Source organism: Nerophis lumbriciformis, linkage group LG08 (genome assembly GCF_033978685.3).
Source record: "Nerophis lumbriciformis linkage group LG08, RoL_Nlum_v2.1, whole genome shotgun sequence".
NCBI lineage: Eukaryota > Metazoa > Chordata > Actinopteri > Syngnathiformes > Syngnathidae > Nerophis > Nerophis lumbriciformis.
In genome coordinates, this window is record NC_084555.2 from 30539468 (window position 1) to 30563133 (window position 23666).

The 23666-nt window shown below is 37.7% G+C and overlaps 1 protein-coding gene across 1 annotated transcript; it reads right to left on the reverse strand.

The window, feature by feature from the left end:
- Positions 1 to 11: 11 nt before the first annotated feature.
- tmem39b (transmembrane protein 39B) lies at positions 12 to 23654 on the reverse strand. The gene is made up of 10 exons (XM_061968638.2): positions 23143 to 23654; positions 21583 to 23072; positions 20887 to 21071; positions 17567 to 17786; positions 15689 to 15772; positions 13902 to 14056; positions 3862 to 4195; positions 656 to 843; positions 438 to 558; positions 12 to 364 (listed from the first exon to the last, which is right to left on the reverse strand). Exons 3-10 carry the CDS (start codon positions 21015 to 21017, stop codon positions 131 to 133), a joined length of 1467 nt encoding a protein of 488 aa, XP_061824622.1. The 5' UTR covers positions 21018 to 21071; positions 21583 to 23072; positions 23143 to 23654; the 3' UTR covers positions 12 to 130.
- Positions 23655 to 23666: the final 12 nt, after the last annotated feature.

Below are 23666 nucleotides of genomic sequence, written 5' to 3' on the forward strand. Positions count from 1 at the left end.
ACAACCAGACATTTTAAGTAATACAAAAATATCTCCTTTTATTATCATGGCAGATCAGAACAAAATCAAAATGACGCACAATGCAATATGTAGAAAAAATACAACGCACTTGAGCCACAATAACTTAGATCTAACTGACTTTCTGGTCTGATGGACTGTTTGAGTAGGAGTATGCCTTTCCTAAGACAATTCTGTCTCTTAGAAGCTTGAAGAAGGCATAGTAGTTACTGAAGAGGATCAGTGCCAGTGATATTGTCTGATGCCACTTTTCTGAGCATATCAACGAGTACAATTGGTAGAATATCATGGCTCCTTCCAGGATGATGAGTATGTTCAATATTCGTAATGGCTTGTAAAAAAAGAACTGTGGAGGGTAGAAATGACAGAACAGCATATTACTAACAAATAAACTAATAATTGTAATTATTATTACTCACATAAAAGCGATAATGGGACACATCTGATGGTACTGCCACGTTGTAGTGGCCCATAGCTTTGTAGACATTCTTATTATGTTTGACCAGGACTCCATAAGGCCACATGTACTCATCTGTCCAACTGAAAGGAAAAACACATCCTAATCAATTTAAAAATATTTTTTAAAAGCCTGTTTCCCATCATCGGACTGGAGTATTGATCCATGAGAAGTACGTACAAGTGCTGGAGGACGTTGGAGCAGAGAGAGGGGTCAACTTTCTGCCAGCAGCCGAGATGCGCTGCAGCTTTGTGGAGCAGGTCGCAGTATCGAGGTGGTAATAAGTGCCTCATGAGGATGACGGACGTGCTCACCGACACCAGGATGAAGAGTTCGCAAGACCAGCGTTTGTCTACATACTGTGTGCTCTGGATAAAAACAAATTAGGAATATATTTAAGATGATGGCAGGAATAGGAGTACAGTGGAACCTCTAAAGGTCAATGCGCTGTGGGCTGAAAATAACAATGTACACTTTTTTCCCACACTTTGAACCCTGTGATTTATACAATGCTGCTGCTAATTTATGGATTTTTCCAGGTGTAAGAGCTTCAAATGCTCCCAATAAAGTGATGGGCGTAAGTCAATGTATTGCAAGTCTCAAGTACGTTTTAAAGAGGAACTGCAATTTTTGGGTAAGTTAGCCTATCATTCACAATCTTTACGGCAGACAAAAACATATCAAGATTAAGATTAGTTTATTTCAAAGGGGACAATGCAATTTCATAAAAACATACGACTACACATGGTTAAAAAATATATTTTTTGGTGGGTTTTTTTGCATTCTAATTTGTGAAAAACGGATTGTCCTAGGAAGCTAGCAATGGTGCAAATGAGAGTAATCCATTTTGCCTCTATATCACTCTAAAAATGCATCCGATAAGCTCGAACAATACTCCATTTACATCTCGTGACCTGAATATTAACCAAGTATTAGCAATACTATTATTATTATCGGTGTTTACACGGACAAACTATGTTTTGCTGCGCCGTCATCCAAGCGCGCTAACTAGCTTGTGCAGCTGCAGTGTTGACATAGTGAGCTGCTGCTCATGCCTGTTAGCTGGTGAAAGTTAATTCTAGGCAATAAATCATGCCTCTCACCTGGATAGAAAAAGGTTGTGGACATAAACTGAGAAGTTGGTCATCTGTGACATTCTACTTAGACTTGGTGATGGCGAGAAAGACACAGAAAGACGCTCGTTTGCAGCACCAACTTTTGTTTTACCCCTTCGCAAGAATTCTGATTAATTCCTTATCCAAACAGCAACATTTTAACATCACAACAGTCAGCATCCTGGTGAGAGCAGACATTGTACAGTAAGTGATTGTTTTCTTATGTTTGTTGTCTCTTATGAAGTCTGCCATTATTAGTAGTTTTTGTTATTGTTGAAAGGAAAAAGCAAAAGTGGTGCATCTACGAAATTAATACGCTGTCGATGCTTATCAGAAGTCAGAAGTACTTTATTATTACCCGAGGGGAAATTATAATTATAATGATCATAATACTTAAATATTACATGTTTTTTTGAATGTGCCTGTTACATTACATATATACTTACAGTGTGTACCGTATTTTTCGGAGTATAAGTCGCACCTGCCGAAAATGCATAATAAAGAAGGAAAAAAACATATATAAATCGCACTGGAGCCCGGCCAAACTATGAAAAAAACTGCGACTTATAGTCCGAACAATACGGTATATAAAATGTTGATGGAGGTTTTTAGATGTTTTTAGAGCGCCTCATAGGCAGAAAATAGCAACTCCCATCGACTACATTGTTAGCTGACTTTTATTTACATTTATTTATGAGTTAGAATGCATACAAAAAGTGTACTTATCTTACATAAGGATAGTTAATGATAAGCAACATTCCAAAAAAGTGCAGTTCCCCTTTAAGTCTTTAATCCCAAATCCACGTCAAGTCTCAGGACAAGACAGATCGAGTCAAGTCTCAAATCACAGACTTGTCATTGACAGTGTTAAGTAAATACTGGAGCCAGAATAACACAGTATGCCACTTTTTTAAACAATGATCCGATTTACTATGTTTATAACATATATATCTAATGTAATTCAATTATATTACATTCTCAATCATAATTAATCAAGAATAGTATATATTTAAGTGACAATTTTTATTGCTATTGCTCTAACTTGATCGTTAAAGTGAAGGCATGTACGTTAGAGTGGTTACACACAGGACTGTGTTCACTGACGGTTAAACAAAAAAAATAGGGGGCATAAGTAAAATAGTCACACACAAAGATTACTTTTATATACGGGAACAAAGAACAACATATATGTTAACAATAAACACATAACTTTAGAAATGATGCGCTATTGTGCATGAAAATAATTAGTCACAACAGGAAGTACTCCGGACACAAAAGCCAAGCGCCGACATGCCCTTTTAAAGGGGAACTGCACTGTTTTTGGAATTTTGCCTATCATTCACAATCCTTATGTAAGACACAAACAGATATGATTTTCTGTTTTTTATGCATTCTAAATATTAAATAAATACAATCAAAAGTACACTTACAATGGAGCCTATGGTAGCCGGTCTATTCTGCCTATAAAGCCCTTAAAAAAACATTGTAACATCTCCATTAGGGTTTTATATAAATGATGGAAGTATATATCTAATGAAGTAACAAGCACATTCATAATAACATGTAATATTTACGTATTTTGATCCTTATAAGAATACGACGGTGCAATAATTTCAAAAACTTTTTTTCCACTCTCTCATCACTGATCATTACTCACTGCAGACTTCATGAGAGCCAACAAACATAATAAAACATCACAATGTCTGCAGTCACTAGGATGCGACTGCCAAGAGGTTGTTATATTCTCGTTTGGATGAAGAATGACTCATAATCCTCGAGAAGAACGAAACGTCGTTTTGCCATTTCTGGGTCTAAATTGGCTGTCAAAGTATCGGATTATGTCCTCATCCTTCTACTATCTAAAACTTTCACTAGCTCCGATGCGAGAAGAAAGCTCACCAGCCGATTATGCCGACATAGCCACACAAGCTAGTAATCACAGCACTGCTTTATATAGTTTGTCTACATTAGCGCTTATAATAACAATATCACTAACACTTGGTTTTTATATATATATATATATATATATATATATATATATATATATACACACACACACACATATATATATATATATATATATATATATATATATATATATACTGTCATACCTGCTTAATGCAATGTTTACCAGTGTACTGTATATAATATATAATACACATAGAGCAGAGTGTTTCTCATATTTGAGTTAGCAAAATGGTCACGCTAAGACTTTAGAAGTGTTCTAAATTAGAGTTTCCACTGTAAGTCACAAACCTCCAAGGGTCTCACCTTGACAAACCAGACGGGGACAAAGGCCACATAGTAGGCACTCAGCATAGAGCTGACCAGCACCTCCTTCATTCTCCAGTTGAAGTCCATCTTCAGGTACTCCACCTCTTTGCGGATCAGGTCCGGGGAGAGGCAGCAGGCGTGGGTCGGCATGACTTGAACGCCGTAAAGCTGGCTAGTGTGCTGCTTCCATGTTTCCTTCAGCACTGTCAGGTAGTCCCGCCCCCGGCCGACGCTTCCCATCTCCTTAGAGCCGATGCTGGCAATGGGGGAGAGGGGACCTGCCCGCCGGAAGTCACAGCTCAGGCGAAAGAATGGAATATACATCCCAAACCTGTTGGAAACCAAAAGTACAATCACATTGTTAGTAGATTATAATGTCAGGGAAGTGAAGCCGATAAGAAAGATGTTCAACTCTGCAGCATGTCCACCTGGTGATGAGGAAGTGAAAGCCAGTTTAAAGACGACAGCAACAGTCCATAAAGGGCCAAACTGAATCAATGTGCTCTTGTGTTCGTGCACAGTGTCCACATTGTCTGCCTCAATTAACAAGCAGAGGACTCTCTAAACAACATGCAAGAGTGACTCTACCTTTTTGGGATTACAAGCAAGATTGCGGCACCATTATCAATATAATGGTCACAGAGGTGAACTATTGTTGACACACATGCATTTTTACAACAACATCAAATATACAGAAGATCCCAGCTATTGAATTGAATGGCGGAAAACTCCAAATAACAGACTCACCCATAGAAAATCCCTAAAGAAAGTCAACTTTTGAGACTTTAAACCAGGGGTCTCCTACCAGTAACTCGCCAGTGGATTTCAAGTAGCTCGCCGAAGGGTCAAAAAATGCTTAAACTCTCAGCATTTGTTTAACGGTTCAATACCAGACAATAGGCCTCTATTTAATGACAAATTACAACAAAAAAGGAAAAAGACAATCACAGCACTGTTTGAAAGGAGATCTCCATCCTTATCAAAGTACAATCTACAGTCAGTTTTTTTAAAGCATATTCTACAAGTTCTTTGTCCGAGGCTAAGTATTTTCAAACACAAAAATGGCTAAATGAACTAAAAATATTAATACTTCAGAAGTATTGGCACTTGAGGAGACCAAACCAATCAGAGCGAGTTGTTCAGTATTGTGGCCACTGATTGGCTCAACGCTCATGCTACATTAAGCGAATAAAGGTGACTAAAGGGTGTTATTTCATGTCTAGAGATCTCTCACACTGTTAACAAATGTATTTTAAAGGCAGTAAACAGGTTTAATTGCTCTTCCGCGGTAATTCTTTTATCGCAGTCATGTCTGGAACCAATTAACAGCGATTAACGAAGGATGTATGAAAATGTTGCTTATTTATTTTTGTCTAAGTAGATTTAATAGGCATAGAACAAAATCCTGAATAACAAAGAAATGCATACTGGAATCCAACTGGAGGGCCGCGGGCCACATCCGGCCCGCCAAAGCTTTTCATTTAGCCTGCCAAACATCACCCAAATAGGCTTCACGAAACCCTTCAAACAAAGGTTGCTCATGAATGTAGTACTCCCGCCACCCCACAGGGGGCAACAGCGAGGCATATGCGTCACGATGAAGTAGGAGTGGGTTAGTAGAAGAAGACTACTCAAAAAATAGCACTATCGACCTTGAAAAAAATAATCATTGTTTCTTGTTTTGGACGTTTTAAGCGGCGGACGTTCCAGACCAGCAACAACAGTAGAAATCCACACGTGTAAAATGCATCACGAAAATTGGTCAGATCTTTTTACATAGATATTGTACATAAAGATATTGAGTTTGTTTAAATTGCTGACTTCATGATGTCTTTAGTATTCGTGGTCGTGTTATTTGTCTGAGCAAAGCTCGTTTAATACATATAGTGCTAAATTCAACAAGTAGAGGGCGATAACACTACACCTTAGGTTTATTGTGTTGAGCGAGTTGTTGTGTGCAAGGTTTATTTCTCACTATGCGCACACATCTGTAGTTTATTGTGTTAATGTATGAACACTAAACCTATTTACATCTATTTTCTATCCATCTATCTGCTTCCGCTTATCCGAGGTCGGGTCGCGGGGACAGCAGCCTAGGCAGAGAAGCCCAGATTTCCCTCTACCCAGCCACTTCATCCAGGTCCTCCCGGGGGATTCCGAAGCGTTCCCAGGCCAGCCGGGAGTCATAATTTCCCCAACATGTCCTGGGTCTTCCCTGTGCCCTAAACACCTCCCCAGGAGTCGTTCATGGGGCATTCTGACCAGATGCCCGAACCACCTTATCTGGCGCCTCTCGATGTGGAGAGCCACTTGTACCCGTGATCTTGGTTTTTGGTCAAAACCCACAGCTCATGACCAAAGGTGAGGATAGGAACGTAGATCGACCTGTGATTGAGAGCTTTGCCTTCAGGCTCAGCTCCTCTTTCACCACAATGGATTGATGCAGGGTCCGCATCATTGCAGACGCCGCACCGATCCGCCTGTCGATCTCACGATCCACTTTTCCCTCACTTGTGAACAAGACTACGAGGTACTTGAACTCCTCCACTTGGGGCAAGGTCTCCTCCCCAACTCGGAGATGACACTCCACGTTTTCCGGGCAAGAACCATGGACTCAGGCTTGGAGGTGCTGATTCTCATCTACCGGTATTTAATTTATGTAAAATACATAATGAACATTATTAAGTAAATTTAAAAAATGGACATTATACTTTTGTAATGTTTATATTATGTTTATATTTTCAGTCTAACAAACCTAAATGATAGAAGTGTAAATAAATAAAACTGAGGAAGGAAAATAATTCAAAAGAAGGAACATCCATCCTCAACAAAACTTCTGTTTCTTCATGCTGTTAACTATCTGTCCAGCTGCACACGCTGGAAAGGAGTGGCGAGGGCAGAATAATGAATTTATTGACAGTGCAGTGTGAAAGCTGATGTGTTTACTTTGCAAAAAAGTAAACAGTCTCAAAGGAATATAACCTGTGGAGGCACTTTGACAAAACAGATGTCTGGTCCCTGAGCCCTTGGGCTCTTGAAACAGCGCCCCTCTTCATTTTGTAGTTGAATAGCCCTGATGTAGAGTAACAAAAAGTTGTTGATTTTTTTTATATATACAAAATGTAGGTTGTGGTCTGTATAACAACATTTTTTTAATGTCCTGGCAAAACAAGCCAATTTCTTATTTGAATTGTGTTTTGACATTAGCAAACAATTACAGACACACAGTGTATAACATGGTCTAAACCTTTTTGACGTCAAGGCCCAACCTTTCCACCAGGGAGAGGGGCCCACTCAAATATTAACACTGAATTAGTAATCTTACTCTTGATTTGAATCGTATTCAATAATCTAATTTCCTCACACTAAGATTGATGCAATTCTCTTTATTTTAGCTTTCACCACCAGTCTTGTAATCACAGACTACAACTGGTCCAAAATGCTGTTACACAGTTGCCTACGAGAAAGAGTGGTTACAAACATACTACCCTTCTGCTTGCTTCACTCCACTGTTGTAAGACGTGCAGAATGTGGCTTGGCATTGTCTTGTTGAAATAAGCAGGGGCGTCCATGAAAAAGACGTTGCTTGGATGGCAACATATGTTGCTCCAAAACCTGTATGTACCTTTCAGCATTAATGGTGCCTTCAGATGTGTAAGTTACCCATGCCTTGGGCATTAATACACCCCCATACCATCACAGATGCTGGCTTTTGAACTTTGGGCCTATTACAATCTGGATGGTTCTTTTCCTCTTTGGTCCGGAGGACACGACGTCCACAGTTTCCAAAAACAATTTGAAATGTGGACTCGTCAGACCACAGAACACTTTTCCACTTTGTATCAGTCCATCTTAGATGAGCTCGGGCCCAGCAAAGCCGGCGGTGTTTCTGGGTGTTGTTGATAAATGCCTTTTGCTTTGCATTGTACAGTTTTAACTTGCACTTACAGATGTAGCAACAAACTATATTTACTGACAGTGTTTTTCTGAAGTGTTTCTGAGCCCATGTGGTGATATCCTTTAAACACTGATGTCGCTTTTTGATGCAGTACCACCTGAGGGATTCAATGTTGGTCTCCGGCCTTGTCGCTTACGTGCAGTGATTTCTCCAGATTCTCTGAACCTTTTGATAATATTATGGAACGTAGATGGTGAAATCCCTTGCATTTGTTCACAAAGGACTGACCCTCGCCCATCCTTGTTTGTGAATGACTGAGCATTTCTTGGAAGCTGCTTTTATACCCAATTATGGCACCCACCTAGGGCTTGGCGATATGGCCTTTTTTTAATATCGCGATATTTTAAGGCCATATCGCGATACACGATATATATCTCGATATTTTGCCTTAGTCTTGAATGAACACTTGATGCATATAATCACAGCAGTATGATGATTCTATGTCTCTACCGGTACATTAAAACATTCTACTTCATACTGCATTAATATATGCTACTTTTAAACTTTCATGCAGTGAAGGAAATCACAACTAAAAAAATCACTATTTTTTTCATACGGTGTTGATCTGGAAATGTTTTCCTCGACATTTTGATGGTGCGGGGGTGTGGCACCGAACAGAGATGTTGACATGCGGAGTAAGCACTCTTCATTCTCTAGCAGGTGACTTTTCAAATGATGCTACATATTAGCAGTAATGCTACTTTTTATAGCAACGCTTTTGCCCCACACTTGACAAATTACGGTTGTCCGTTCGACATATTCCCACTTGAAGCCAAACCACCGCCAGACGATGGACCCCCTGCTGTTTTTTGGGGGAATTAATTATTCCTTCATTTGTTACCTGATTCGCACCTTCTTTCTCTCGTATTACCACTCGCACGGCTGCGCTAGCATCACAGCTAACGTTACCCATGCTGTTACCTCTCTGCTGCGCGAGGTATGTGACGTATGTAAGAAGGTGCGCTTGTCTGTCTGTGAGAAGGAGACACAGGAAAGAGCGAGTAGAGCATGTAGTGTAATGCCAGCAGCTAAAAGTAACTGCGTGAGAACGCATACTCGAATATCACGATATAGTCATTTTCTATATCGCACAGAGACAAACCCGCGATATATCGCGTATATCGATATATCGCCCAGCCCTACACCCACCTGTTCACCTGTGGGATGTTCCAAATAAGTGTTTGATGAGCATTCCTCAACTTTTTCAGTGTTTTTTTGCCACTTGTGCCAGCTTTTTTGAAACATGTTGCAGGCATCAAATTCAAAATGAGCTAATGTTTGCAAAAAATAAAGTTTACCAGTTCGAACATTAAGTATTTTGTCTTTGCAGTCTATTCAATTGAACAGAAGGTGAAAAGCATTTGCAAATCATTGTATTCTGTTTTTATTTACGGTTTACACAACGTGCCAATTTCGCTGGTTTTGGGTTTTGTAGAATTGCTAGGTCATGTGACCAGTATCTTCTGCATTGCCCAAAACTAGAAAAAAAAACTAGAGGAGACAGAACATTTGCTGTTGCAGGACCCAAACTGTGGAACTCTCTCCTCCTGCAAATTTAAACGGCAAGCGACATTTGTGGAGTCTTTTAAATCAGTTCTTAAAGGACATTTTTATGCACTGGCTTTTAAAAACAAGCTGAGCTAAACTTTCTAAACTATAGTGATGTTTTAAATATTTTATTCAGCTTTATTAGGCTTTTATTAGCTATTTTTAAATTTTTACTTTAAATCTATCAAATGTTTTTAATTATATTATTAATCAATTTATTGATTGATCTTTGAAATTTTTTTCCTAACTTGTACAGCATTTTGGGGCAACTTGACCTGTTGTTTTAAAGGTGCTTTATAAATAAATAAACCTCTACCTTGTTGCCATTCTCAAAGAAAAATGCCCCTATGCTTACATTGTTTTTAGCTGTATGAACCATTTAAAGCGTGGATAAACGTTTCTTCAGAGTTCCCCGAGAGGTAATCAAGAAGGGCGGAAGAGTGCAAAATGTTATGAAAAAAACGAGAAAAGTAGCAGGCACTCCAGTACAAGAGAGCGGAGCCAAAGTATGCACGAGTTTGCAGTGATCACTCTGTTAAAGGTTTGTCTGATATACTTTTAATGTTTAGTGTTTCTCACTATTTGTATTTCTTAAGACCAGTGTTGATCATCTTACCTTAAAAAAGTAATTAATTATAGTTACAAATTACTTCTCCCAAAGAGTAATTGAGTTAGTAACCCAGGTACCTCATTGTAAGAGTAACTACGGTAGTTACTCAGCAAAGTAACTGCGACAATATTTTTCATTTTGTTATTTTATACGCTATTATGTTTGATGACATCTTTAACGTCAAATGTTTATATTAACTGATTGAAGAATAACACTATATACAGTATTTTAGAACATTTGGCACTTATCTGAACTGAATAGATTGCAGAGTGGCATATGATATGCATAGCATTAAAAATGTATTTTAAAAATTCCGTAAAGTAACTAAATATTGAATATTAAATATTGAATTTACATAAATTTACGTAAAAAGACACAAAAGAGCAATTGGCCTTTAAGTAGTGCAACAAAAAAAACAAGTAGAAGAAAAAAATATATATATATTCTTCATCCACAACCATGACAATAACTTAATGGCCTAATTCTTAAATTTAATTTAACCTTAAGTAAGACTTCACACCCAATAGTCAATGTTTACAAAACTGAAAAATAGTAGTCTAATGAATATTACAAAAACATTCTCAAACTAGTTCATCATCAGGTCAGCTGCATGATGTCTCAAAAAGTTTCTGTATTCTCCACTCGTTTACAAAGAGAAACTTAAAAACATTTTTCTATGCTAAGCAGGTATGTATGTGTGTTGTGAAACATCAAAATGTGTTCATGAGTGCGGTAGAAGCTGCAGATACCCATAGCTCACTTACAGTCTGTCGATGACTCGCCGGCCTATAGCGTCAAAAATAAAAGTGCCCTCTTTACTGTTCACATATTACAGCGTGGAACAAATCCACAGAGAATTTCAATTGCCTAAACAAGGAAGGAAAAGTATCAGATTTGCTCTACATTGTTGCTAGCCCCCTGTCCCCACCCTCTCATTTTTTGACGCTATTAAGTTAAAAAAGTTAAAGTACCCATGATTGTCACACACACACACACTAGGTGTGGTGAAATTATTGTCTGCATATGACCCATCACCCTTGATCACCCCCTGGGAGGTGAGGGCAGCAGTGAGCAGCAGCGGTGGCCGTGCCCGGGAATCATTTTTGGTGATTAAACCCCCAATTCCTACCCTTAATGCTGAGTGCCAAGCAGGGAGGTAATGGATCTCATTTTTATAGTATTATACTCGGCCGGGATTTGAACTAACGACCTACCGATCTTAGGGCAGACACTCTAACCACAAGGCCACTGAGCAGTATATTAAAGAGCTGTGTTTGGATATATTCTGAATTTGATACTAGAGACTTTTTTTCTGCGGATTTCTCCACTACTGCCGATAATTTTACCATCTGACCCTTGCTCTCTGCATGCAGAAAATGTATGCCGAAACCAGACACTTTGCGCTTTATTCAACCAAACTGTAGAAACGCGACACTTCGCATTCTCAGTAACGGAAACGGCGTTGCAACGATAGCAACAGTAATTAATTAGAATAATCGTTACTGAAAAAAATCATGCCGTTAGTGACGCCATTATACTCTAATACTGTTATACTCTAACGCCGTTATTACCAACACTGCTAAAGACACAACTTTACTACGAGTGTTCCGTAACGCACCAACTCGGCAAGTCGATATAAAAGAAATCAAACGTGAGCAAAACCTAAAAGAGCTTTTACCAAAGGCAAATATCATAAATGACACTTTTACATACACATGTTGTTATATTTTGGGAAAAACAGGGAAAAACACGCATACTCGTAAACGGCGCGTGCAAGAGCAAGGGCAAACAACAAACATGGCAGTAGACTTGAAGTTAAACCATGAAATGCATCCGTACCCGAGCAAAAAATATGCATATTTATCCTGGAGAGTTTTGATACAAATTTCCTTGACCCAACCACACACAAAGAAGTTGTAGACTTCCATGCTTTTCCAAGTTTGTATCTGTTTTGTCATGTGGAAAGATTTCTGGAGCACATAAATTTTTGATACAAATTTCCTTGACCCAACCACACACAAAGAAGTTGTAGACTTCCATGCTTTTCCAAGTTTGTATCTGTTTTGTCATGTGGAAAGATTTCTGGAGCACATAAATAGTTTGATATGTTTAGGAACTCCACTGACGAAGAATCCTTTAACACAAAACTTTTTTTTCTTTTTTATAAAGTATAGGTATCTATTCCATTGCATAGTTGGATTTTTTGCTCATATCGTTTTTTTGCAGGAATACATAAGTCTCCTGTGTACTCAGATAGTTCAGGCGCTGCTTGCAGTACAACAGTCATCTCAACTTGGTCGACCACCGATTTTCACTTCTGGGAAGGAATCACTTGCCGGAATACAAGTAATAGTCCTGAAAATACGGTATTAAAAGCTCTATTGTTGGCTAAATTAATATCATTTATGTCATGCAACTACCCTAATACATACTAGTAATTTTACAATTTAAGTAGTTGAGGGCAAAAATTATCTTAATTTTCATAATAGGGGTCCTATTTTGCAAAAAACAACTTTTCGTACATGCACAAGCATGCTAAAATCCTCCGCTATTGCCATTTCGAATAAAAAGTATCGTATAGTTCTAACTTATATCTGTCAGTAGGCTCGATATGAAAGCGCTAAAAACGACAAGATGGCTGACAGGGTGGAGGAGGAGGGTTTCGGCACATAAATAAGACCGCCCACAAAGCTGCACATCCTGAAGTGGCTTGAATACGGTCTGCAAAACAAAATCTATGCAAACTTTTGACTAAATCATTAATGTGACCCCTTTAACTGTAATTGGTAGCTCAGTATTTGAGGAAATGTTCATATTTTTATTACACCAATTTTGGAAACACTGATTTTCAATACACACAACAACTGAACTGTGTCATGTTCCTCCTCTATGTGTAATTAATTTGCTAGTTACAGTGTTACACTGGTGAGTTGTGCTATTTTCATAGCTGAAATAGCTACCACGCCCCGCCTACACACTACTCAGTGGAAAAGCAACAAGATTAACAGCACATCTATACAAAGAACATTCCGTTGAATTAAGTGACCAATAACAAGGTATTACTGAGCAGAGATGGCACTTTTAGGGGGAGAGAGTAATTACGACAGTTAGTGTTGGAAACAGGGATGTATGATGACAAATGTGATGAGCAGTGAGTCAAAGTAGAAATAAAACTGTCACACAACAAAATGCTGAAATGAAAGGCACCAAAATGGTCACGATCAAAAGAGTAAAGAATTCAATTCTGATTCTTGGGGTGACAACTGGATTCAGAATCTATTTAAAACGATTCTCGTCATTTATAATTTGGTATATGAAATATAATAAAACCTTTTTAAAACAGGTTACGGGTAACAAAAGCTGCTCTTGGTAGCTGATGTACAACTTACATACCAGCTTTACAATACTTAAATTTACAAAGCAACTGAGAAGACATACAAGTACAATACTTAACTACAACACTCAAAAAAAGGAAAATCTAAAATCTATAAAAACAACAGTATCAATAATGTAAAGTAATAATGTCCTAAATTCAAAAATGAATTCTTAAAAAATGCCACAAAAATATATGTATATACTGCCTATATTTATGTTTAATCTTTTTTATTATATATTATTAAATGGATGGATATTTTTATTAGATTTATAATTTTCTTAATTTTTTAAAAATTGATTCTGGGAAGTTAGAAATCATTGTAGATTCGGAATGAAAATCGCAATTTAAATGTGAATTTATTACTTTGAGCACCCCTAGTAAAAATGGTCATCCCAATAATTTGGCAAAGCTCCTGCCATATAAATGAGAAAACTAGTTATTCAGGAAAACCTTGGATACATCAGTCACTCGAGGGTCAAAGTCTACTGAACAGAGCAAATAGCATGTGTGATCAGGATGCAACTTTTTCCCTTGCTGATACTTACGGGTAGCAGAGGAAGAGCAGGCTGAGCACAGAATACGTTCTGAAGAGGTAAATGAGTGAGCGGCACAGACTCCAGCCGGTCAGCGTCAGCACAGCAAAGCGTGCCATCACTAAGAAGATGGAATGAGGGAACGATAGCTTCCCGCTCTGTGAGGCCTGCAGGAGAGCCACAAGAAAGAGGCAACATTTAGCTGAATGACAGATTACGATACGCCTCAAAGTATGCTGCAGTGCACGCACAATAATAATTATATCTTGTTAAATTATTACATTTTTCCACACTTGTATGAAATGGTTTGAGTATACTGTCTCGGTTATCATCATACTGCAAAGCATTGCGCATCGATTTTCCTGCATATCAAGCGCCCAAACAAAAAATCTCACACGTTGCTGACTAAGACTTGCTTTTTTTTTAATTGAGTACGACTGCAAAACAAGCCACCATGAGGCCAAAAAAAGTAGCTGGCACTTTTGATAAAAAATGTGAAAAACACTTTTGAGCGCAAGATAGAATTTATAGCCAGGTTTTCCTCTCCACTAATCGCCTTCTTTGCCAACGAGAGTCTTCAATAAAAGTTAAGATCTTCATTTAGCCATTTTATTCATCATTTATACACTGATGAACCTAAAAAAAAGGATATATTCCACAAAGTTTATTCATGTCAGCAATTCAACTTCATGTGATATTTTACTCATTACAAACAAAGTGAGATATGTCAAGCCTTTACTTCTTATAATTTTGATGATCATGGCTTACAGTTCTTTAAAACCCATAATTTTCTGAGATTTTAAATTTGATGTTTTCCTAAGCTGTAAACCATAATCATCATATGATATGAAAAAAATGGCTTGAAATATCTTGAGTTGCATATTATGAGCATATGTCATATTAGTTTCAACTTGTTAATCTAATTGCTGGAACAAACAAATATTTGCACAATATTTAACATTTTGACAGTCACCTGCATATATTTGGCATGGTTTTCTGCATGTAAAACTAAAATTATTTTCTATGAGTGTGGTTTTTTTTTTTAGGTGTCTAACGGATTGATTAGGTTTAGATAATTTCTTTAGGGATAAATTCATACAAAAGGTCTTCGTCAGACCTTTTGGAATGATTACTGATGAAAAGTTCCCATGATTATCGCAGGGTTTAGGTGTTAGAGCATATTACTGTAAATGGAAACACATTTTTATGCGGTACATTCTACGGTTGTTCTTCATACGGTGTATTGCTGTAAATGGCACCATAGTTTTTATGGTAAAATTCTGGCAAATGAGCCAACCTTTTATTGGCGTAATATTGATTGTAAAATGTATAGTGTACAATTTAATAGACAACTTGCATTAAAATCATAAATCAAGCAAATATTTGAGAATGTACTTTTATTCTAAGATATTGTTTGGAATGTATGATAATATAATATTTGATTAATTTCCCCGAGGGACAAGCGGTAGAAAATGGATGGATGGAAGGAATACCATAATAAAGTTTAAAAGATGTGTACCGGTAATTGCATGCCGTACATGCATTTTGTCCTGTCAAAATGGAAAGAAAGAATATATTTAGTAAGAAAATATAATGTACTTTATTGATGCATATTATTTCAAAATTTTCGCTGGCTATATAAAATGATGTGGCGGGTCAGATCTGGCGCCCAGGCCTTCCTTAAATTTGACACCTGTGCTCTACATTGTAAAGACTAAAAAAATTGGTTTGGTCGTACCTTTGTCAAAAATGTAAACAAAATTTGGTAAATTCTTGTTTCCAAAAACGCTATATCTTACCTCTTTTACAATTGCTGCAATTAACCTCCTTGCCAGAATGATGATTGTGAACACCAGCATGTTATAATCAATCAGGTGGAAGTTCTGTAAAAGCAACACAAGTGTTTCAAGATAACTGTGCCTTTCTGACATACAGTATTTCCACAACACCAAATATTATATAAAAAACAGGCAATGCTGGAACATATGACAGAGAGAGTAAAAGGACATGAAAACATTACCACACATATTGTATTTATAATATTATTGCAGTGGAATGACTATATTTGCTTCCACCTGAAGCTGTGGCAATCAGAATTGAACCAAAACTTTCAGAAAAGTCTGCCTCTAAAGTTGCACAAAACGTGAGAGGTCAAGCCACCGCAACGCATGAAGTCACACGAGACTTCATTAAATCTCAAGAGACTGTAGTCCACTGCAACATATACACTGTATACAATGTACAACAAAGTCAGCAGTCTTTATGTAAACATACTCAAATTCCTGGTGCACAATACTCACCCTCTGCATGAGTGGAAATGACAATTTAAAAACATGTTGCTTGATGTGTGTTGGTGTCTAGCCAGTGTTTTGTATTTTGTAAATATACAGAATTATTGATTGTTATGATCATGCTTTCATTGTCAAAGATGTTTTTGTAACGTCCAACCAACCATCCAATTTCTACCGCTTGTCCCTTTAAGGGTCACGGGGGGCTGGAGCCTATTCCTGCTGTAATCTGTGATATTTCTACCTGAATAAATGCTTCTGATATTCTGTACATTACATGTTGTACAAGTTAATGGTCTCCATATTGCTGCATGGCAATGTTTTAACCTTCTCTAATAATTAAGAACATGTAATATTCAGCCTGCTAATCATTTTGTAATTGGGGACTCAACCAGAACATGTTATAAAATAATTTACGCAATATTTTAGCAAGTCAGAATTTTTTTTTTTAAGTAGTAAACTACAAATGAAAGTGAAGCAAAAACATTACATTAACATTACAAAGTACAGTACTAGGAATCAAGCTATTGATAGTTACAATGCAAAGCTAACATATTATTGTACAGTAGGCTTTTTACCTGGAGCAGACATAGAGGATGTTACTGTTATCATCACCAAATACTTTTTAATAATATTGGGTGCCAGTTCTATGGTTAACTACATTTATCAATAAAATAGATAAACAGCACTGATACATTTCTATCTTACTTAAAAGAAAACTGGTTTTGTTTAATAAAATTCTACTTAAACATTTATTAAAAGTCAAATATATATAAGGCAACAGGAGAAGTATCCCACACTTCTCTTTTCTAAAGTAAATCTGTACAGCAGATACGAGCATCTACATCAACAATATGATTTGCCTGAATGGCTGAACAGGAGAGATTTAAAAAAATAATAATAAAAATGTTTTTGAATTTTATAATTTGATTAAGAATCGTTACAAATAAAAATTGAACTCAGTCGAAAAGTTTTTTTTTTTTACATCCCTAATATATATATGCATACTTATACTTTATATAAAGATAACTGTATATTGTCCTGGATGTACCCCACCTTCCGTCCAAAGGATAGGCTTTAGCACCCACCACGTATAGTTCAAGACTTAAAGGCAATTTGAAGATGATACTGCATTTTCATAGTTTCAGTGTTAAAGGTTTAAAAATATATAATTTGGAAACGTTTGGCGGGGCGGATTGAAAAGCTTAACGGGCCGTATCCGGGCCATATTTTGCCCAGATCTGATATAAACAAATCAAAGACAGACCAACCTTCCAAGGACTGATTGTGCATAGCCATATGTAATGTTCGACATTGTGGCAGAAAAATACTAATATGTCTAGGAAACAGCAAACGTTAATGTTCACACAGCACAGACGATACACTTACCAGTGAAGTGTGTGAGGGAGGATGTGATGGGGGGTACCACCATACAGTCTTGTAGATGTTGACGTAGTGGACAAATAGTGCAATGAGGTGGCAGAAGAAAAGGTGCAGCTCAAACAACACGTTCTGATCCACAGACAACTCTGGGATCTTGCAGTGTTTCAGGGGCACCACAGTCTGCGCAGCCAATGGAGGGCTGGACATGCACGCTCCTGTCCCACTCCTGCAAGAAAAATTTGCCATTATCTACAATAGCCGATGCGGGCAAATTTGCAGCAATTGCTACAAACACAGAAATGAATTAAACCATGCAGGCATGGCAGAGATTCATATGAAAACAATTTTGCTTTTTTCCATACTTGCTCCAAACGAGCTGTTTGGAATTTGAGATTTAAGTGACATATTTTACCTTAGTTACATCAGCTGTTTATCTGAAGAGATTTGCACGGAGCCGCCATTTTTATTTAGTTGTAGTCGATAAGTTCCTTATTTTTCTTGTTGTGGGAAAGACTGGCTCGTACTTGCACATGCATGCTAAAATACTCTGCTGTTGCCATTTCTAACCAAAAGTAGTGCATAGTTCAAACTTATACCTGAGAGTAGACTTCATATGGAAGCGCTAAAAACTACAACATGGCTGATGCGGTGAAGATGCAGTCGAAAGGTGCTTGGTCTGGAGGAGGGCTTCGGAACGTAAACAGGGCTACCCATAAAACGCAGCATTCTGAAAGGACAGTCAGAAAACGACCTGAAGACGGTCTGTAAAACAAAATCTATGCAAGATTTTCCCCAAAGAACCCCCATTACATGTTATGTAGAACACAAATAAGTGTTGTAAATATAGAAAAAGAAACATAATATGACCCCTTTAGGTCAAGCTCTCAGTCAGAGGGGATAGAGCCCCTCGCTCTTTGCTTCAGGCTTTAGAAAAACAAAAAAAGGTAGGATAAATTATTATTTTCATCTAATCTTGGCATGCACATACAGTAATTACGATGCACATACAGTGATATAAATGCAGTTAAAAACAGCTTTTTTATGCAGCGTCTAATTGACCGCAGAATGTGCGGGTGTACCTAATGTTGTGACCGGGTAAATCCATATATTTTTTTTAATGTTGATTTTACACCTTGTCTGGGAAAAATAGCAGTGATGACTTCAAGATATATATTTTAACAGAGTGCATTTTCAAAAAATAAATTATGATACTTTTGGTGACGGTGGGGCTTGGTTTCATTTGCAATCTGGGAACATCTCCAGAATCTTGCAAACAGGTTACAAATGTGACCGTGAAGCCAAATTTACAGCGGAGCAAATCCAATACGTATTTTCTAACCCACAAGGAAGTGTTTTAAATTTAGATTCAAATCATAGGTCCCATATAATAATGAGAAGTGTTGGAATGAAAAGATAAATTTTTCTTGAACACTTAAGGGCCTGATTTACGAAGGGTTTGTGTGTACTAAAACATGTGCAAACTTGATAGCACACACAAAGCTAATCTACTAAATGTGTGCGAAGTGGATTGTGTCTGTTAAGTGAGCAGAGTAAGGCGCACAATCCATTTTGCGTCTATGTCTTCATTAATATACAATTATATATGCTGATCATCAAAACACCCACAATACTGGCCGGAGAAGAGGTAAATATAATTATTTACCATGAGCAATGTTATTCATTCACACTCATCACTGTTTTCAAAGCACTATTTTGTGTTTATATAGCGCGTGTGGGAAGGACGTTCAGACAGTTCCCCACACAACTGCAGGATCAGTGCTCACGCTACACAGACGAGAATCCTCCGTCCATTTTGGACGGTCAGACAAAATATATATTAGATAGTCTATTCAACATCATTTTATAATATATAAATATATATATTTATAATATATATTTTTGTTGCGTTTTGAGCAGGGTAAGCGCAGCCTCTCTCCAATGAGCGCACCTTCAGTGGTAAATTAATTCCAAATGCACTGCACGAGTATGTCTAAAATGCCCGAAAAAGTACTTCATGTCTATTGCATGTTTGAAAACATAGCAAAATGCCGCAGGCAGAACATGATAACTTGAATGTCCAGTAAATGGGAGTGTCTCCGTGGTGATACAAAATCCTCATTTAAATAAGGCAAGCTGCACCACTTTACAATTGCACACGCAACATGCCCACTACTGGTGCACGCTATTTCATAGATTGCACATGCTGATAAGCGCACTGTATTAGTATAGTAAATCAGGATCTTAGTCTCATTGGTCACTGGCAAATGAGGAAAAATAGAACATTCTACCTGTTTTATGGTGAGTGTGTGTTTGGGGGTTTGAATCATTTAGTGTTTGGAGCAGTTTGTGCATTTATTTACAGTGTCATGACCAAAGTTCCCCCTAAGGTGCGCGCCTGCGCAATTGCGCACTGCTCAAGCGTCCTCTGCGCACAGCAAATCTATGCCGCGCACCAAATCAAACCCATTTGAATTCTAAACAAAATAAACACATTTATTCTCTGTAATTTAGCAATACAACTCTGAGTGACAGTGACAACAAGCGGCCCTAACGGTGTTCGTCAACACCGTTCAATTATTGTAACGTCTATCGAGATGCTTCGAGGACAGGAATTATATCGATCACTTTATTGAGCAAAACTGTTTGTATTTGGCCATAACCACAACAAAAACATGAGTAAAAAACTTATATCTTGAAAAACTACTAATTTTCTGCCGTACAAACCAGGCCAAAACCAACTTGTCATCTGTCACCAACACGCATACCACTAAGCCACTGGTGCATTTATGGCCACACAAAAAGTCAAACAACTCAAACACCACACAAAGTTACACTATGACTCCTCAGTCATACATGTGCTTATTCTACTGTCATGTATTATTAATGTTAATTTATTGATATTAATCATGGAATGCTGTTACTAGAGAAAGTTACAGGAATGCACACTTCATCCTATGCTTACATTTCATTGTGCAACATGAGGATGTTTAAGGGCAACTAAATGTGATCTCTGAAAGGGGTACAAATGATTTCCAAAGCAGGACCCCCACCCAGACATATTGTACAATACTAATCCATAGCTTATGAAAAACAAGATTTCTTTTATTTTCATTACAAGTGGGCCAAATCACTAATATTACAAAATAATCTCATGAAAATGACTCCTCTCATTTGAGTGTTATTACAAAAGATTGGTTTGAGACAGGTGTGCTGCTGGTATTGCCACGTGTGCTCCACTGAATGCTCAGGGAGTTTTTGTGTTTGCTCACACACATGAACAATTAGAGGGAACATTGGTCATGACTAAATGGCCAATCCAAACTCACCTTGTGCGAGATCGTACCCCTGTGACCGGGGAGCTGGTGGAGTGGTTACTGTTGCTAACTGAGCCTGGGTCACTGCTTAGTGGTGGTCTGCAGTAAGTGGTGCGGTTTGCCCCTCGCCTTCCACCTGCCATTGCAGACACACCCACGGCTCAATCCTTTGGGGATTCCTCTCCTTGCTTGAAGACCTGTTTGTAGGAAAGGGAATTGAGACGCTTAATTCAGTAGTAAACAGATTGCTCTTCTATGATACAATTGGCAACAAAAAATGGACTCTCTCTTGCTAGACTCTAAGGTGTGGTCTAAAAAAAGCACAAAAGTTGGAACTAAGCCATGTCATGACGACAGTATAACAAATGACTAATAAATGATAATAAATGCCAAATTCGGCTTATAATACGCCAGTTATCCGTGCTAAACATGTATCTTTTAAAACTTAAAACTATTTTGCACTAGCTGCATGAGCATCACTGAAAATAATTCAGACTGTCTACACAACGCCAAGTAGCAACATGTCTAATCATATAGGATCCAACGTGCTCTAACAACGTGGGAGCTGAGGGATGGACTGCAGTGTTTCCGCTAACACCATGCTTGATTAAATACAAAGATCTGAGGCCTAAGCTAAGTGTCTGTGGGGCGAGCTAGCTAGCTGCCAACCAAGATATCAAACTGCTCAAAGATATAACGAAAGCTTACCTGTGACAGTGTATTAAATGTCGACTGGCGGGATAAATTTGAACCTAAAAGCAATAGAGTTTCAGAATCCTTATGAATGTGTTGAAGGTGTGATTTTCATTTAAATCGCCAAAGACGTTCATTGTTATTGTACAAGAGCCCGCAGATATGGCACCGAGGATATGGTAGCAATTTGTGGGCGGAGTCTTATTTAAAGGGACAGTGCAGCAAAATGGAACCCGGAAGCGGAAGCGCAACACAAACCCTTTTTCGGGTGTAATTTGCAACTGATAGGAACTATGTTATGCAATATTTATCATATTGATGTAGCACACTGATCGACAATCCCAAGTTTCCAAGAAATTGCTGTATTTGCATTCATATTGTAACAAAACGTCCATTGGTGGTTAGCTTTTATGGGATTATAGATTTTGACGAACTTTTTTCAACGCCAGTGGGAAATTGTGACACAGTACAGAAACGGTAACTAAACCACTCTTAAGGGCACTAAAAAGAGGAATAAATAAATGACATAATAGACAGTACCAACAATACAACAGCAATAAAATGATACGACTACAACAGTATTGTAACAAACCAGCATTACGCACTACATAAGGTTGAGGGATTGTACACAGGCATCGGCAAATCGTATATGCTTTTAATGAAACTTAAAACACAAACAATGCCCATGTCCAACTGCATATCGGCATAATATGGTCAAAAGCATACAATTGGCTGTATAGACAAAAAATGTAAGCTTTTGACAATGTTGAATAGTTAAAAAGTTTACATTAACTGTAGCCATGTAATCATTAGATGTATCACCAATGCAAGCAGCCCCGTCAAGCGCAATAATCATATTTAATATTGTGTACTGTTGCTATTGGAAGGTGGGTAACTCAATTATCCTAAACCATCAAAATAACATGGGACTTATTTTGTCAGCAGAATAGCACTTTGAATATCGGACATCTTGAAATAGATTCCCCCCCTTATTTGGAGAAACTGGGTCGGGGGTTTGTTTTTAGTTGTATTTATTGTTGCCAATTGTACCATCTTTTTAACGGCTCCGCATAGCGTAGCTAATGCTTTTTATAGCACTCATTTTCGCGAATTCCATCATGGCCTTTGATTTTTAGTGCACCGCAGAATCCTTGGTACATCTAGAGTGAAAAATACACTACATTGACACTAGTATCTAAAAGTTTGCATTCCAGATTTATAGATCTTGTGTGTACGTTCATCTGGAAGACGGGTAATTTTCTGTGTAGTGAAAAATAAAACGGTATGTTTCTTACACTTTATTTACATGATCATAAAACAAGCTGCAAATCTTAATTTCCACTCCCAAAAAATGGGTTTTATTTAATTATGAAACACTTCCTCATAGAGGAAAATAGATCAGAAGAGCAGTGTGCTCAGTAAACATCTTGGAGGTTGTAGTGACAGAAAGGCTTGTATGTGAAGTCACTGCAAAAGCCTCCCTCTTTCCCAAGACACTCAAGGATCTGTAGAGAGATTTTAAAGATGGTGTCAAAAACTAGGAATCTTACAAGTGTTAATTTCCTTTCAACTGACCTTAAGTCTTGGAGATTTGGAAGTCATTGCATCATGAGACAATTCCCTGTCAACCTACAAAGAAATATCAATGAGCTCTCGAACTCACTCTGCACAAGCATGCATTCTAACAAAATTCCCCTTAGCAGACATGCAAAGTATGATGCTACTTAAGATTCATGCAACTCAAGCAAAGTTTTTCCCAGTATAGTATTACTATAACATTAAATGATATGCAGATAATGTTGGCAAAACAAGGTATTAAAAATAAATTTAGACCAGGTTTTTATTGAGTTGCATCACAACCATTTCTGATCGTTTTGTACGGCTTATTTTGCTCGGCATAGCTACAGATAGCAAATTTTGCACTTCAATGGTTTTGGATGTTTTGATGACATTGCATTTCCTTATGCGTTGCACATAAAATAAAACAATATCTATTAAATGAGTGTTGTTAGTTTTACCTTCTTTGTGGCGATCTTTTGGCTTTTAGAATCCTCCCCTCTGCGTTTTGTTTCTTTTATAAAAAGCAGCCAGCATGACTT

Coding starts and splice junctions, on each gene's coding strand:
- tmem39b (XM_061968638.2), bottom strand. CDS start 21,017: ATGGCAGGTGGAAGGCGAGGGGCAAACCGCACCACTTACTGCAGACCA. Junction 844..3,861: donor TCCCCGTCTGGTTTGTCAAG/GTGAGACCCTTG, acceptor GTTTTTATCCAG/AGCACACAGTATGTAGACAA. Junction 559..655: donor TCCAACGTCCTCCAGCACTT/GTACGTACTTCT, acceptor TTTTCCTTTCAG/TTGGACAGATGAGTACATGT.